The sequence below is a fragment of the Haemorhous mexicanus genome, chromosome 5, assembly GCF_027477595.1.
Source record: "Haemorhous mexicanus isolate bHaeMex1 chromosome 5, bHaeMex1.pri, whole genome shotgun sequence".
NCBI lineage: Eukaryota > Metazoa > Chordata > Aves > Passeriformes > Fringillidae > Haemorhous > Haemorhous mexicanus.
Genome location: NC_082345.1, coordinates 71760982 through 71779390, shown reverse-complemented (window position 1 = coordinate 71779390; position 18409 = coordinate 71760982). Strand labels below are relative to the sequence as shown.

At 40.8% G+C, this 18409-nt stretch overlaps 1 protein-coding gene across 1 annotated transcript in view; it reads left to right on the top strand.

The window, feature by feature from the left end:
* The window catches only part of TAF3 (TATA-box binding protein associated factor 3), a 114089-nt gene that overhangs the window by 73107 nt on the left and 22573 nt on the right, over positions 1-18409 (top strand). The window contains exon 3 of the mRNA XM_059847534.1: positions 13157-14973. Coding sequence (XP_059703517.1) covers positions 13157-14973 — 1817 coding nt within the window. The remainder of the gene's footprint in view (positions 1-13156; positions 14974-18409) is intronic.

The window sequence follows — 18409 nt, the reverse complement described above, 5'->3', positions numbered from 1 at the left end:
TCAGATGGAAAAGCAATATCCTGCAGAATTTCTGTAATCAAGTATGTACCCAATCCAGCTCGTGTGGAAACTTGATCAAAATAGATCCTTAACTCCTGGTTAAGCCTAATTAGGATACAGAGTTCAATACAAAGCTACTTCTCATTTTCCTTTGCAATCAGCACATCATTTTTGTTTTGTTAAAGGACACAAGTTGCATCCCTTAGATAAACAGCTTGGGCAAGCTCTGCAAAACAATTAGTGCATCTTTCACATGGTCTAAACTTGATTGAATAATTACTCAAATAATGGTCAGTAATGGAATACATAGGTTTATCTTCTGGCTAATCCTCAGGTAATGGAGTTGGTGTATCTCTGATTTTTCTCTTAGCTGTTCCCAGTAAACAGGAGACTGAGACAAAAGTGATTATGGGAAGTGGAGGGAGTCACTGGAGGCCAGCAAGGAAAAGGAGGCCTTATCTTAAGCAATTAATCAAGAAAACTCCTATTGTGGGACAATTATTCAAAGCTAATTCTAAAATAGCTTCAGAGCCTGAGGTCCTGAAGGTTTTTTAGCGTGTTTTTTTCTGTTTTGTTTTTGTTTTGTTTTTAAGAGTTTTGCCAAGGTCATTGGGAGCATAGGGGCTGCCCTTGCATCCAAATGAGGGCTGCAACATAAAAAGGGAGTTGAATCTAAAGTGCAGCATCACACAATGTGGGCCTTGAGGTCCTTGTCAGAGCTGTGAGTTTTTATTTTAAAAAATGGGTTGGAATGTTTCTAAACCGAGGCAATATTCTAAAACTTGCTTAATGCTTCCGCAAAAGTCATAGACTCAGAGAATTATTTGGGTTGGAAGGGATCCTGAAGCTGGTCTTGTGCCAGGGATACCTTCCACCATCTCAGGTTACTCCAAGACCCATCCAGCCTGGCCTTAGACACTTCCAGGGATGGGGCAGCCACAGCTGCTCTGAGAAACCTGTGCCAGAGCCACCCCACTCTCACAGTAAACATTTTCTACCCAGTATCCAATCCAAACCTCCTCTCTGTCAGTTTGAAGTCTTTTCCCCCTTGTTCTATTCCCTACATACTCTTGTAAAAGGGTCCTCTCTTATTGTGTGTCCTTTGCAGGTGACACCAGGAGAAGTATATCACAATCATTTCACATCCGTGCCCAGCTCTACTTCTGCAAATGCAGGACTCTGATATCTCTGAATCTCCCTTTTACTTTTTGCTCTGATGTTTTTCACTGCTTTTTGCTTAGCTTAATTGTCCTGCAAGGTCTTGCAGCAATCTCAGAAGCGTAGGATTGTTTTGTGGCTGTGGCCTTATAAAAGCCCTCAAGGTTTTTCCAGTTGTCTCCCCAAAAAGCTCCTGTACAGTCAGAGTATCTAACTGATTCCTGTGCTGTGTTTTCAGCCTCTGAGCTCCCTCGAAAGTGAGATTTATTTGAAGATGTTGCTGTGATCCATGAGGTCCTACGGGAAGAAGCAATAGATTTTAGCAGCTGCCCCTGAAAAATTATAAGGTCACCGGAAAAAAAGCAGAGGTTTTAAATTGGATGTGGTTTAAATTTTCCTACAGCCTCCTGAATCGGGCTCCTTGCTGGAGTAGGAAGCTGCCCACAGAATTATTGCTCAGCACAGTCACCCCATGCTCTCAGAGCAGTTTTTCCCCAGCAGTGCTGACAGCAGCAGTTTGAACCCTCCGTGCTGCCCGATCCGGTTTCACATGGCTGTGGAGTGTCGCCAGGGAAGTGCTGCTGGCTAGGTGATCACACTGCCCTGATTAGTTTTCTCCCTGCCTATGGGCACCTTTTGCAGGGCAGGGTAACAGGGGAAGCCTGGACACACATGTGCTCCCATACAGAATAAAGCAGAGAGGCTGGAAGACAAAGAGAGTCACTAATTGGATTTGTAGCTGTAAGAAAAAAAACCTCTTAAAGTAAACATTTTCCTCTCTTTAAGTCTCCGTGGCTTCTTTCGTGAAGACCGCTTGAAAGTATCTGTTTCGGGGGTGAACCCTTCCCAGCAAATTTAATTTTGAGGCTTGTCAAGCTTTATTAAAACCTTATCATCAGTGATTTCCTTCTCTGCCAGATCAAGAAGATTGTATTTGTTATGGGATTCGTATTGTGGCTCAGAATTCATCCCAGCAAAGGAGAGGGGGGTTCACAGATGTACCAGGACACACCAGTGCCAGTTCAGAGCACTGAAGTCCTGGGATGAGTGTGGTCAGCTCATCTTCCTGAAGGCTTTGGATGCTGTTTAGACACAGTTGGAAGCTGTAACTGCACTTGTGTTTCTGAGTTAGCAACTGTGGATATAAACTCATTGCTTTGCATGGCAAAAGCATTCATGATTGCTGCTGGTATCATTAAAGAAATGAAACATCTGAAATATTCCCAACCCATTCCCAACAGCTGGAAGATTTGGTAAACACTTTGGGGCATGGTGTGTATGCATTTATTAAGGGAGAGAGTGAACATGTGCCTTTTTTTTACTCTAAGTAATTCTGTTTACATTAGTGAGAGTTTTCCAGTCAATTGCAGAGCTTTTTAATTTATTTTTAATTAAATTTCTGTGACTTCTCTTAATTTGTGCCACTATGGATCAATACCAAGGATCAGGATTTCATCTAACAGGATAGACAGAGCTTTTTCAATTTATTCTAGAGCACAGGCCCTAGTTAGCTTTTTCTATACCTCTCCATTCATCTATTGAAAATAAATTTCTCCCTACCCCAGTCTTTCTCTTTTTTAGAAAATATTTTTGAATTGTTGAGAAAATACTGAATTTCCCTTTTTTACCTAATGAAGACAAAAAGATGGATGGAAGAGTCTCTTAAATACATGCTCTGTTTGTTTTTCTTATAGTGCCAGAAGTAACCAAAGCACTTTGGAAAACACAGATACAGTTCTTGCCCTGAGCAGCTTATCACTGGGATTCAAACATGCCCTTGCAATTGCAAGCGATGCACAAGAGGAGGAGGAGAGGCAAGGCAATTAATGGCCAAATGAGTTGTTGAACTAAAAAGTTACTTGAAGGTGATTTAAACACTCAGAGCCTTTTTTTTTACAACAGCAAAATTGCATTTGAATTTGCATTTGCCCTGCATAGCCAGAGTCATGATGGTCTTTAAGCTGAGTTGAGCCAGGACTTCCTTCTGGGAATGCATTTTTGCAGAAGCTCCCTCATATGAATAAGAATATAAAAGATTAAGACTCAAAATAGCCCAGGTCTACTTTTGAGGGAGTAAAGGAGTCGAAGGCAGACACAGGTGATTGTAGCTGATCACACACCTTGTCTGCCAGAGGAATTCTCTCTCCATGTGGATTTTGTGCCCCACCTGGCAGTGTCTGTGTTTATCCTGTGAACTTAGAGATGAGCTCATGATTTAATAGGAGACCACTGCCTTCATGTTGCCATTTCTTCCATGCCAGACATCTTCCCTGTGCTGATCCACAACCTCCCCTCCCATCTCATCTACCCTGGCCACAAAACCAGTAACAAGTTGGGTCACTCTGGGCTGAAGGACACCTTAGCTATTTTTAGCAGCAATATAAGCACAAATATGCTTGTTAGTACAATCTAAAATAGCCCATCGTGCCATTGTGTCTGCCTCTTACTTGCTGTCACTGGAGCTCCTGAGGATGAGAAATGTGACTCTTCAGTTCTAACACCTGGGCCTTAAACCACATTTCTGCTCTCACTGTTGCATTACACGAAAAACCCCAGACTTTTTGGAGTTAAATTTTGAACTTCTGGGGAGAAAGAGTGGTATCTGAAGTAATACAGTGAAAAAAATATGTGATGTCTATGGGACAGTTATGCCTTCCTGTTTCTGGAGTTCTTTAGCTCAGTTGCAAAATAAGACATTCAATAATCACAGTATTTTCTCACTGCTGAATCCAAGTACCCAAATATACATGTAGGTTCCAAATCCGTGAAGGACTAAAATTCTGCAATGCCAGGTAAAAATTATTAATATGGAAGAAGTACAGTTACCCCAGTGCAATAAATACCTAGTCTGTTCCTTTGCCAGGAGGTACAAATAGTTGCTTCCTAAAATATTTGTAAAAGCCTGGGGATTTTCAGCCTAGGATTTTATTGAAGGTAGAACAGTGTATTTTCTTATACAAGACTGTAGTATAGAAAGGGAAAAGCACTGTAAAAATCCTTCCAGATGTTTATATAGGTTCAGTGTTTTTGTTTTTAGTAAGATTTGTGATACTTGAAAAGCTGGTTTGGAAAGCTCAGCTGGGAAGATTAGATACAGAGGTGCAAAGTGAAAAGACTGATGGTCTGCTTTCCTTTTCTCAAGAGAAAATACATATAAACCCCTCTTATTATATCTGAGAATTATTAGATACAGATAATACAATGTGGATTTTGAGTCTTTAGATGGTAAAGTTGATCTTTGCAAGAGGAGTGGTGCTGAATCTCAGTTGTAACAGAAATTCTCATCCAGGAATACTCCTGGGAAGATTATTAAAATACTACAGGTACTGACATCGGCTACAAAGATCTACTTGTGCATATTTCTTTAAAGGGGGGGAAAAACACCTTAATACAGAGTATTACCATAGCTGGGCCCTATTATACCATTGTAATCATAGCTGAGGCAAGAACGGTGATTAACGATGGCAATTTATTGTATCTGACGAGGGGAGAAAATAGGAGATGTTGTCGTTATCATAAATCATATCATAAATAACCAAAGAGAAGCACTCAGAAAGCTTGTGTGGTGTCAGCAGCAAGCCCTTTCAGGCACGTTAGCCCAGGATGTAGCCATAGAAACCCCAAAGTCATATTGTTATCTTAGTCTTGCTGCAGTTATGTGATACAACAGTATTAACATATAGATTAGGCCATTTATAATACTAGGTGTCATTTCAGGTTGGCTTGCTTATATAGCATTTTAGTTTTTTTATTGTGCTGAATGTTAGGGAAACGCTGCGTTTTTACAGGTCAGTATAGAGCCATTTATAATGCATCAGCTTCACACCTCTGTCAGTCTTGCTAATGTACTCTGTTATTGATTGGTTGTACTCTATGGATTGTCATTGCCTAATTACCTTGTCTTTGCTAATAATTTTATTTTTTAGAAGTCAAAATGTTCCTTTAGAGAGAAAACCTCTGCGCCTGCACGCATACTTTGGGACAAGTTCTCGGTTCTGTTAAGGATCAGACATCCCAGAGGGAGTAAAAAGTGAAATAAAAATCATGGAGACAACGCCAAAATTTGGTTGTAGAGGTTTTCTGTCCCTGGCTCTATGTTTTGATCTAACTGCAGTGGTTTTCACATTACACTCTGCAGAGTTCAGGGGAGAGACTCAATCCCAAGTAATTCAGAGCAACACCAAAATGACTGAGGCAAGGCTGCCCTGCTGACAGGGAGCTGGCTGGATCTCACACATTTCTCATTCCAACACTTCCTAAAGATGCTTCTGGGGTTGTTTCTGCTCTCCAGACCCATTAGCTCAGCACTGCTGTGTGTTCGTGTATTTGTGCATGAGCTACAAAAAATGTTGAGACGCTGCTTAAAAGTCAAAGCAAAAATAAAGTCTCCCTTGTTGTATTTAGACAGAAACATGTTTTTGCTTGCTGTAGCAGCACAAATTCTGGACTAATATTTTGTCAGGTCAGACAGAGATTGCGGGTGTAGCAGATAACCATCTGCCAACTCTGTTTTTCTGTCTTCAGCAGGGAACTAGCTGTGTCATTTTAAGAATCCTGTGTAATTTGGCTTCAAAAAATTCCATATTTTTAAAAATATTTGAATGAGGGCAGCCACTAGTAACTACTTAGAAGTGTTACTTTCATTGCATCTGGTATCCTAAAGCAGCATTGGAAGCCAAAATCTCACATTATATCTGAGATCTGATGCCCAGAGTGATGCTCCTCACAACTTCCCCCTTTTTTTCCACTTCCTTATGCCTGTGTGATCCTGAGGTGGGTTTTTTGATTTGCCAGCTGCATATAAAAATACTTGATCTTTGGTTTTTTTTTCTTCCACCCTCATACATTTCCATCTGAGTTATCCCATTAGGTCACTTCTAGCCCAAACCAGCAGATAATCTTCCTTATTTTAGCCTTGATTGGTTCCTCATTCTCCTGCACAAATGCTTGAATCAAGACAAAAGAAAGGATGAAACAGTTTCCATTTAAATGTAGAACTACAGGTTTGGGAGTTATGGTTTGTTTCTGGCAAACTGTCAATATTCTCTTCTCAGACTGGTGCTCAGTAGTTCATCTCCAATGATTTCACTCCAAGATGGGGAGGACGGAGAGGAAACTGAATCAGTCTGGAAACTTTGGAGTCCAGAACCTGATTATTGCTATCATACATATTTCCAGATGGTTGGATGTATTATGTCCTTAGGGATGGAGGGCTGTTTTGTTGGCCTCTTGTAGCTTCTTGGGCAGGTTAATAAGGGTTTCTGGAGTGATTGATAAATGTATGCACCAAGTCTCAGTCCTGCTGAACACCTCATATGTCAGTGGTGACTAATAGCAAGGATTGAAGGCACCTTCCAGCCATTTGGGACATCATTTTCTAGTGTGATTAACAAGTTGAGATGTTTAACTTCAAGAACCTTTCAGGTCTTCCTTACAGTGTTTTAGTTATTTATGCAAAATCACTTGCCATACCCTAAAGCTTTTTTTTTTTTTTTTTTTAATGTATTGGTGGTTTTTGCATTTGATAACATACTGAGAAGGCACTGCAATGAACTTGCTGACAATGTCAGTGGAAATATCTGAGACACATGGAAGATTAAATCCTTGGTGGTGCTCTCTTCCTAGCTCTCTTCCCATAGAAAGTATGGGAAGATGTCAGGAACTGAAAGATGTCAGGATTTGGTAATAGGTTGGTTGATCTTTATAAAGTAAAGGAGAAATCTGTTGTTTTTTGTTGGTTTGGTAAACAGGTCATATTAGTGATCAGTTGTGTTCATACAGCAGAGAAATTATATATACAATCATAAATATAGATATGTGTAACATATGCATAAGTATCTATATAAAATCCAGTATTCTAAGCCCCACATGTGTCACAGGTATCTCAGTGTGTTCATTTTGCATTGAGGTATCAGGATATTGGCCTGTAGGATATCAGGATTGAATTTTGTCCCTCTCCCATTAATTTCCTTTATGGACTACAAGCACACTTTCTGTTTGTTTTGGGAAAAGGCCATTGTTATTACAAGTTAAAGAGATAAAACATATCATGGCACAAGAAAAAGACTTCAATTTTAACATAAATCAAAAGCTTCTGCTTATTAGGATATGATAGGGATGTAAGCTCTTGACTTAATGACTTAAAATTTCCAAAATCTTATATTTGGCTTCATCTCATGCTTTAACTAGACAATAGGAAAAGCATTCTAGAAGTCTGCAGGAAGATTTTTTCTATTTTTTTTTTTCTCACTAAAATGTTTCATATGTTGGGTGGGAACAATCCCTTCCTTCCTTACATTTGAGAGGCTGAGCTGGCTGTGTATAAAGCCATCAGCCTTGATATCCATGTGGTCCTAAGGAGGATATGCTTGGAAATGAAGATGGATTGAAGATATCAGTGCAAGCACTGCCAGATCACTTCCTTTCCCAAATCCTAACTTTCCTTAAAACCCCTGATGCTTCCAACTCCCATTCTCAGGTACTTGGTACCATGCAGTGCAGAGGAACAGAGAGGCTGATCTGAACAGAACTATGTGTGAAAGGATTCTGTAATCTACTGACAGATCTTATTTGATCATTTTTGCATTCTGTTAGAAAAGAAAATGTTCAAGTTCTGTTTAAAAAGAAAAGGATTATGGAAGAAATTTAATAGTTGAAAATAGGCATGTATGAGTTGGATGGAAACATCTGCTTTTTGAGAATTGTATCCTTAATGGGTTTGCTCTGATAGCTGATCCTGTTTATCTGCCATACTGCTGTTAATATCAAATGCCCAATGCCTAAATCTTACATTATTATAATAACAAGAGTTGGCTTCCACAGGAACTGTTACCTCCCAGAGCTTTGTGCAATTCATACATTAGATGTAGCATTGGAGGTAAGAGCTGCTGTTACTAAAATTAAGTTACTCTTTCTTCAGCAAGTGGTGTCCAGCTTTAGGCCAGCATGTCTGACTCTGCTTCATTTTGCACATAAGAAATATTTATTTATTCTTAAATCTGCATGTCTTACCCAGATGGTTTTATCCTGTCACCACCCTGTGACAGAGTGAAATGTTAATCCAGTTTTCAGAAGAGAGTCTGGAACTTTACTTAAATTAAATGCCAGCCAGCAGACTGGGTAAATTTTTGGCAGGGTCAGGAGCTGAGCAGAGATTTTGTCTGTCCCAATCTGTGCCATGTTCTCTAGGACACCCATTTAGCTGTCAATGCTTTTGTTTTTTCACTGAAGCTACCAAGTAAAAAGTCTGGTGATGACCAACATGATGACAATTTTAATTTTATAATATGATTGTTTTCTTGCTTGAAGAATGCCCATACATAGGTGCATTTCTACTCAATCAGATGAGTTTTGCATCTATTTTTTCCTTATTTTTCACTTTTATCTGACCTGTTGTGCTGCATCCTCTGACAGGGCAGCCAGTTGAGCATGATAATGTGGTACATGTGATTGCATTTCTTTTTCTGCAGAAAGGCAGAATTTCTGTTCCTTTGTATCCACATGTCAGTTTCAGGGACAAATAGTCCATCAGTTTTCATAAACCTGGAAATTCATTACTGAAGTGTTGGGTATTGCTGTCCTGAAACTAAGCTGTGGCTAAATTAAGGTATGTATTCAATAAACCTTTGGTCAGGGGTCCCTGCTGTGCTACAGGGACATGATGTACCAAGAAATAGAGTTTGAGCTTCTTTAGTGATTTTTCCTTAAAAAAGGTACAGAAATTTCAGTTTCTTGCCTGAACTGTTCAGCTTAAGACATTTTCCAGCATTTGAAGTGGTGACAGATCCCCACTGTTTGCATTTGGGATTCTGATGCTTTCTGTCCAGATGCTGCATATTTATCAAGTTCAGCTTTTCCAGCACCTCTGTGAGATGGGATTATGATCATTTGTCAGGTGGAAAGGTTGCAGGACATGGAGTGACCTGCCCCAAATCAGCCTGTAGACCTGTGTCAAGAGAGGAGTGGATTCCTTCCTCCCCTAACTTTAGAATCATCCTTTCATAAAAATGAATTTGCCTTCTGACATAGACTCAGGTGATGTTGTTACCCATTGAATCATTTAGGTTGGAAGAGCCCTCTGAGATCATCAGGTCCATTTACCCAGTGCTTCCAAGCCACCACTAAATCCATGTCCCCAAGTGACACATCCACATGTTTTTTGAACAATTCCAGGGACGGTGATTCCACCACTTCCCTGGCACAGCCTAATATTCTCAAGTAAGAAATGCTGCCTTTCTAAGCAGATTTCTCATAGGCAGCATGCTGACAGCTCTCAGCTTGTTTTATTTCAGTGATGGACAAATTCAGTGCTGTAATGGCAGAACTCATCCCTCCTGTAACCCAGGCTCTGCACAGGGGGCCTGCTGACATAATAAACAATTGCTCTCTATAGCTTTTGTAATGTGAGCATTAATATTGATCCAGCACTGACTTCTCTAACGACCAAAAAAAAATGTATCTGTTATCTTGAGAAACCTCCCAAACAGCTCCAGTCTCCTTTCATTACAGGGGAGAGTTATGAGGGCAGATGGTTGAGGTGATATCCATTTGACCTATAGATGTTAACTAGGGCTGGATCATTAATAAGGTGGCTGGAGATGGGGAGAAATGGCAGGAAAGAGAGTTAAAAAGCAATCCTGTGCACAAAGGCTGGTGCATCCAGAAGTGCAGGGTGGCAAATGAGATGGACAAGGTGAGGAAGTGGCCACGTGGTTGTAAATGCTCATCACCAAGTCAGGCATCAAACACTTAAAAGCTGATGTTTTTCCATGTTTAGTTCCTGCTCTGGTGTGAATCCTTTGGGAGGAAAAAGAGCCGTAGGTCTTGAACTCAAGATAGAAATTTCACTTTCTCTAATTAACTAAATTCCCCCCACACCAAAGAAATAAAAAAAAAAAAAAAAAAGTGCTTCATTGTTTTCTGCCACAGCTATGGTGGCTCAGGTTTGAAAGCTGCTGCCTGGCAGAAAACCAGTCCTTGCTAAGGATCAGACTCTGGCCTTGTTCCAAGAGAAATTTGGATTTCATTTGACCACGATAGGATTCCAGATTGTCATCTGAGCATGTCTGAAAAGTGGTGAATGTGTGTCAGTAGTTAAGTGCTCATGAACTTCCTTAGTCCCTGGATTGTTCAGGACTGACCCAGGCAATTTTTTCCAGATGTTTTGGGGAATCCAAGTCCATATAAAAGGGATGGTAATGCTTCTGCTTCCTTACTAAGTTGTCTTTGTGGCTTGCAGGAATGTGCATGAAAGCTGGAGGCAAGACACCCTGATTTCTTGTCTCACCTTTACAAACTGCACTTTAACCTTTCTGCCCTTCCCTGGCACCTCCACACAAGATCACAGAAACTTCGTGGGTCCGCTGCAAACTTTACTTGGCCTTATTAAAAAAAAAATAAGCATTGCTCTTTTTTTATTGTACAGAACTCCAGTCCCTGTTCTCCAAAGCTCCTCTGAAATTGTTTTTTTGCCTTTGATCCAGCAGCTGCTGGTATTCTGCAATCCTGAGTAGGTAAAACATGAGAAGCACCTTGGGATGGGAAGGAGTTATAAAAATATGAAATATTGCAGTGCCCTTCTGTGAGATACAGTGTAAGCAAGGGGCTGTTTAAATGGACACTGGACAGAAATCTTTAGCAAATACATGTTGATTTTTCTAGTAAATGTAAATTTTTTACTGTTGCAGTACTTAATTGACTCTTTTTATCCCTGCATTTCCTGTATTAAAATGGTTAATATTCCTATCTCTATTCTAATATTCCTATTCTATTCTAAACTCTGTATCATCAAACCCTGTCATTCCTAATATTTTAATTTGGCTACACTTTTCATTTGTGGCTGAGGCAGATTTCTCTAAATCCCAATTTTAAAGTATGAGGTTTGTTTTAAATTTTATCTCCTACTTTTAAACAAAAACAAACTCTCAGTTCTGATGTAGGTGGAATGGGGGTTTGGAGGGAATTGCTCAGTAGCAACCAGTGCTGTGTGACATCTGATGAATGCTGGTTCTTCATCCCCAAAACCTTCTGAGTGGGTGAAGGCAGCTGATTTCTGCAGCAGCTTAAACAGAGATTGAAATTACTTCCATGATGGGGAAGGAGATTTTTTCCCCCATAGCAGGTGCAGGCTCAGTCCAGAGTGATTTCTCAGTTATACTCTAACTTTGCAGTTTAAAAAATTCAATGTCAGTGCCCAGCCAGGCAAAACCTAACTCCCTAACATTTCTGTTTTTCACGGAAGGCTAAGACTTTATCCTCAGGCAAAGTCTCCTCTCTGGGCTGGCTGCTGTAAATCCTCTGGGCCCTGGTGAAAGCCAGACTTGCTAGCTCATTTTACTTAATTTGTGATGCTGGCAAGATTTGTGCTGCAGCCCAGGGCTCTTGACTCAACTCTCCTAAATCAGAGCATTGACACATTACAGTAGAGAAACACCAGCGCAGAAAACCTGAAAATAAACTCCTTGAAAAGAGATATTTCAGAAAGATGCTGTCTTGCTGAGTTTTAAATAGTATTTAGTGGAATGTTTCAAGTTTCTTGGTGCTTTTTTCATTAAAGCCACCTGCTCATTAGGAAGTTGGGTTTTGGCCACTGTCCTCATAAATGTTTTTTACTACATATTTCATGTGAGAATCTTGGGGCACTGGATATCTTTCCTCAGAAACCCTGAACGACAAAATGTCTTGAGTTTTTGCAGGTGGGTAAACAGAAACTTGGGGTAAAGTGAAATGAGGTTGTCTGTGTAGGAATGTTAACCAGCAGAGGTGTAATGATGTAATTACTCCAAATACAAATGTGTCAGGTTAATACCTGTGTAGACATTCTTATTCAGCACTAAGAATCCTTTTTCCTGCTCGGATAATTCCATTTTGAAAATGAGGAAGTGTATCAAAGAGGATAAAGTGCTTGGCTGTGGTTGTGGAGATCAGAGGTTCTCTTTTTAAATCTACTGTGGATTTGTTGGGAGATCTCAAGTGGATTTTCTCCTTTCTTTGCACCATAATGTCACGTGTGGCTTGGAAGATGGTGTTGTATGTAGGGAAAAAATTAATTGTTATTAAACAAAAAACCAGAGCAATCACACAGGTGATATCCACACTGGTTTGGAATAGTTGATGTCTGCACTGTGTAGATTTCAGGTTTATCTTGTTTTCAGAAGCTGGTTTTTGGTCTCACGGCCCAAATGCCCACTTGCTCTGAAGTGTGCTAGGTGAAATCCTCCTTCATGTTGGTTTCACTGCTGCAGGAAGCTGGCGTATGCACTCCAGGATTGTCCCACAATGCAAACAAAACAACAGTGAGGGAGATGATGGGAAAATGCATTTCAAAGCCATCTTCCTGATCTGAAACAACACACACACACACACACAGTGCTGGGGTGTTCCCATAAAGTCATAACAGATAATGTCCACCTGCAGCAGCTCTTAAGATGGTATCAGAGACAGAACCTGGCAGGTGAATGGGGCTTACTCCTCTGCTTTAACCTTCAAACTGTGCTGCTTCAGGAAGAATAAACTAGGTTTAGGAAGATGTTTTCCTAGTAGCTAATCTGCAGTCAAACTTGTGTGATATATAGGCAAGAAAGAGAGTTCTGGTTAATTTTACTTTGACACTTTGCTTTGACACTGTGTTACAGCAAAAAATGCTTCAGCCGCTTTCCCTTCATTTAAAAATGAATGAAGAAGTTATTAGGGTGGTTTTGGGTAGAACTGACACTTTGGACCTGCTCTGCAAGCTCTGCCATTGGTGAGCTCTACCCTCCTCTCCTTTGCTCGTGGGTTCAGTGTTACACTGCAATGAGGACATCTGCCAGTTCCAGTGCTGGCTGATGTGACACAGGAGGTGCCACATGTCCCTCCAAGCAGACCAGTAAGAAGCCCTTAGGTGGCCAGTTGTCTCTTCTGGGCTGAGCTGCCCATGAATATTTGTTGTGGTGCTTGTTTGTTTCTGTAAAACACATTTCAATTATCCTAATGCTTTTCTAAATGTTCTTTGTTGCAGAAGAGGAAGAGGAGCAGGTTCCTACCGATGGAGGTACATCTGCAGAGGCCATGCAGGTCCCACTGGAGGAAGAAGGAGATATGGAAGAGGATGAGGCAATTAATGATGAGAACTACTTGAGCAAGAGACCATTAGAAAGTCCTGATGTTGAGGAATTCCCACCTGTGAAAAGGCCAAAACTGTCTGTTTCCAAAGGGGACCCCTTGGATGGAACTGTGGAACCACGTGAGCCTCTTAGCTCAATAAATACACAAAAAGTACCACCAATGCTTTCTCCAGTTCATGTTCAGGACAGTACAGACTTAGCCCCCCCTTCTCCAGAACCACCAATGTTGGCTCCCATTGCAAAATCCCAAGTGCCGACCCCCAAAGCATTAGAGGCAAAGCCGTTCGTGCCCAAAACAAAGTCCAAAACAAGTTCTCCAGGACAAAAGACAAAATCACCGAAAGCAACACCCTCACCAGTGGTAGCTGGGAGCCCCATTCGTTCACCAAAACCTGGATCCAAAGAAAAAAAGTCACCGGGTCGCGCCAAGAGCCCAAAAAGTCCCAAAAGTCCAAAGGTTCCTGCTCACGTTCCACAACCACCTGTGAAGGCTGAACCACCGAGCAGACCCCCTCTGGCTGCATTGAGTGAGAAGATAGGAAAGGAAAACATCCAAGTGAAACAGGGACCGACACCACCTGAGCCTGCCCCCAAGCCAAATCTGGACAACCAGGTGAAGAAAGTCCCGGTCATGGACAAGACCATTGATGATTCAATCGATGCTGTGATCGCTCGTGCGTGTGCAGAGCGAGAGCCGGATCCTTTCGAGTTTTCCTCTGGCTCTGAATCAGAAGGGGAAATTTTTACCAGTCCTAAAAGACTTTCTATTTCAGAGTCTACAACTCCTAAACCTTCTGTTCCTGCAAATAATGCAAATAAGGCAGGAGCAACTCCAATACCTGCCTCAGGTGGGACTTCAAGTTCAGACATTTCATGGACAATGGATGACTCAATTGATGAGGTCATTCGGAAGGCAAACATGGGGACACCTTCTAATCCACCTACCAACTTCACTTATTTCTCCTCTCCTTCTGCTTCACCTCCAACTCCAGAGCCTCTTCTCAAAGTCTATGAGGAGAAAACCAAGTTGGCTTCATCGACAGAAGTGAAAAAGAAATTGAAAAAAGAGCTGAAAACTAAAATGAAGAAGAAAGAAAAACAAAAAGAAAAAGATAAAGAGAAGAACAAGGAGAAAAATAAGGAGAAGGAAAAGAACAAGGAGAAAGATAAAGATAAGGAAGGAAACAAGGAAGCAAAGTTTCAGTGGAAGGAACTACTCAAAGAGGAGGATCCTGATCCATATAAATTCAAACTAAAGGACTTTGAGGATGCTGACACAAAAGTAAAGTTGAAAGATGGCAATACCAAAAAAGAGAGAGAAAAACATAAAGATAAAAAGAAAGAGAAAGAGAAAGGCAAAAAGGACAAGGATAAAAAAGACAAAGAGAAACTCAAAGATAAGGGTAAGGAAGAGAAGATAAAGGTGCCATCAGCACCTCTTGTGTTACCTCCCAAAGAAATGTCTATACCCTTGTTCAGCACACCATCTGCCATGAGGCTTCCCAGCATGTTACCTTCCTTGTCTCCCATGCTACCTGAAAAACTATTTGAGGACAAAGAGAAACCTAAAGAGAAGAAGAAGGACAAAAAAGAGAAGAAGAAAAAGAAAGAAAGGGAGAAGGACAAAGAAAAGGAAAAGAAGGAGAAGGAAAAGGAGAGGAAAGAAAGAGAAAAGAAAGAGAAAGAAAAGGAGAAACACAAACATGAAAAGGTAAGCTGGTTGGATGAGTTGAGATGTCACACTTGCTTGAGGAATCCACATGGATTCCTGTGTTTGCTGCTGAGCATTGTCTAAGAGCTTTGAGGAGAAGTGTGGTTACAGGTTTGTTGTTTCTTAATAATAACAGCTCCAAGGAAAGTGTCCCCCAAGAGCTTCAGAGATTGTCCCACATCTTTGGAAAACAAAACTGGAATTCTAGTTCTGTGAATTTGAAATGTGAGATTGTCCTGGCTTTTCTCAACCTTCTTTTCACTTGGAAAAGCTGAGGCTCAGATGCAACAACAACACACACAGCAAAGGGATGCAGTGTTGTGCTGCAGAAAGTTTGTTCTGTAGGTTTCCACTAGAAGGGCAGCAGCCCTATACCTTTCATATAAACTTTAAATTTTGTTTCTAAAAATCTGCTGTTTCAAAGTTTGTAGAAGCCTGGGAAATTCCCAGGTGGACAGAAATGAGAACCAGACTGCCCTCAGATAAATGTTATCTCACATGCTCAAAAGAGTTGCTGAGTCTTCTCTTAGCAAATCTGCCCCCTTGTTGCTCCAATTTGTTTGAAGTAAGAAAATTATTTTCAAATTATGCTCTGTGTTCAAATGTCACCTTTCTTTGGAGTCTTATGCTTGAGAGACAGAAGGGGAGAGCTAATTTTCAAGGGGTTTGAGCTCCTTCCATTTCTGTAACTCTTACTGATTTACATCAGCCAAAGATAATTTCTTCTTTCCAATATCACCTAATCTTGAGAATATATTTAATATTTAAGAAATGAAACCAGCATATTTGCATGTTATCAGATTTCAAATCCCATTAGAAGCAGCTCCCCTAATTCAGGATTTGCTCTAATTTTTTTGTCACTTCACCTTATGATACCCATTAAATTGTTAATATTGAAAAGAAAGAAGAAAAGAAAGAAGAAAAGAAAGAAGATTGTCTTCCTGTGTGATAACCTTGGATACAAGAGTTCCTAAATCTCTATCCTTAGCCTTAGGAAGCACTGTGTGAGTTCCAGTTTTACCAAGATGCTCTTTACATCCTGCTTTGAGTGTAATACTTAGTTTGCACAAGCTCAGGTTTGGGACATTCCTCACTCTCCTTTTGTTGCCACTCTTATGTACCTGCTGGACTTGAAACAAAGTGCTGATTTCAAAACTTTATCTGTTTTTTAAGTTTACAAATGAGTTTTCCATGCAGAATCTGGGTGATGTGGAGAACTAAAGTTTGTCTGCTGTATATGAATTTGTGATCAACAGGGTGGTGGCCCAGTTGTCCATGATAATTTCATGTCTGGTTTTAGACTGCAGCAATACTTTCACACATTTCCCATTTTATCTGTCTGCCCCATGTGCCTGAGCAGTTTTGGCAGTATTTCATTGAGAATTTCTGCAGAGATTTCTTTTTTAAGTTAAATAGGGGTGTATGTAAAATAGAGGCAACGAGTTTCTTGTTTTCTACATTTTCAGTTTTGCATTTCTTCTGCAGTTGTCTGTGTCAAGTTTTCTTTTAGAGTGATAAACAGACACATAAACAAATACAAACTGGTAAAGCTTCAGTATAGACTCACCATATATATATATTAGGAAAAGGAGTTCAACACTAATAAAAACTTGGACAAATGAAATTGACAGAGCTGCCCATTACCTTGGCAAAAAGTCCCTGTCAAAAGATAAACTTTAAAGCTAGAATGCATGAAAGAGTCCCCAGATAGAATTAAAATTTGAACTGATTCTTGAGAGATAAGCTTTTTTTAAATCCACCTCTTTGCTGCAAGTCAGGATTTTAAAAATAAATTTCCCCTTTAAATCTCTTGAGCGATTTTCATTTTTTGCAAGGCCGCACTGCTGGTGTCCTGGAAAAATGGAGAGTTAGAGCTTTATCAGTTGGTGCCCTGAGGTATGTGGCAAAGAAGCTAAATCCTTGAAGATTAGCAAAAAAAATGCAGCACATGGCAATAAGGGGCTTATATGACTACTAGTATTAGTTCAGGTGAAAGAAGTATTGCTTATACATAAAACTGGACAAATCCACTGACAATGTATTTTTAGTTAGCTACAAAGGAGTCTTATATTGCTGGACTTTACCTCTTTGGTGATTTGGGAAGCTTAGTAATCCACTGTAAATGCTCTTCTGCTGGCCCCAATTCCCAGTATTACTCCAGAATGCTGCTCTTTCGTTTTAACCCCTAAAAGTACATGTTTCCTTAATTTAGCTTTTAGATCACACAATGACTTATTTAGGCAGCAGTTGTGCTGCAAGAGCAAATGATCAAGTTACAGCTTGGACATTTAATCTGCCACAGTGCATCCACCTCAGAGGTGTAAGCACAACCTGGGAGATGAGTTTGTGGGCTCACTGCAGTTTCAGCTCCTGATGGCCAGGAGGAAATATCAGAGTCCCATGTCTAATATTGCTGTAGTTAAACAAAAACTGACTCAGCTGTAATGGTCCCATTTCTGAGCCTTGTTGTAGTTATTACCTTTGTGTGCATCCCATCCTCTTAGGTGATTGAAGCTTTTTATCAAGTTTTTCCTGGAATTTTGCCCCAGGCTGCTGAAAGGTACAGAGCAGCAAACAGAACACTGCCTAAATGGCAGAAAACAGAAGCTGAAGGCTTCATGCTGGGAGTGTTTGGTGATGGCACCAAGGAGGAGAAGCTTTGTCTCAGGGCTTGCCTCCAGCTCCATGCCCTGCAGTGGTGTTGGGTGCTGCCCACAGAGCCAGAAAAGGAGATCTGGGGCACTGCCTTGTGAGCTCCAGCAGATGAAAAGCAAACACTTGGAGCAGTTACACCCCATTTGTACTCCAGAGATTACCAGGCATGCTGTAGGAGTGACTGAGCAGCTCAGGGAGCAGCTGCTGACCCAGTTTCAGCTAACCTTAATAAGCTGAGCTGGAAACTAAAGTAGTTGAGGAGCTGCTTCATGAGAAATGGAGCCATCCTTGCATCAGGGCAGGGCTTGCCAGAGCTGCCCCAAAGTAAGCTGCCCTTGCTCCTGTGTCAAAATTCTGTCATCAGTGTAGAGGGAGGACCAAGCTCTGCAGGATGTAACTGTGAATGTTCCTTAGTTTTCTCCCTGGTCTGATGATGTAAACCCTACACACAAACCCACATTGTAGACAGATGCTTCCTGTCCTCTTGTATCAAAGGAAAAGATTTAGCATTCTGGTGGAGCCCTGTTTTCCTCTCCTAGCAGACTGTGATGTTGGTATCTGAGCATAAAGAAGTGGTTTATGTGCTTTTCTTCTGCCCTGTGAGCACACACCACCATTGTTTAGAATGGACCAAGGACCTCTGTAAATGATGTGGGCATCTCTCTGTGCTGTGTGCTGGAATCTGCAGCAGCAGTGCCTGTCCTGAGATGTTTTGTATTCCAAACAGGCACTAAAGAAGGAGGAGAAACCTGCAGGAAAAGAAGCAAGATAGGCTGTGCAA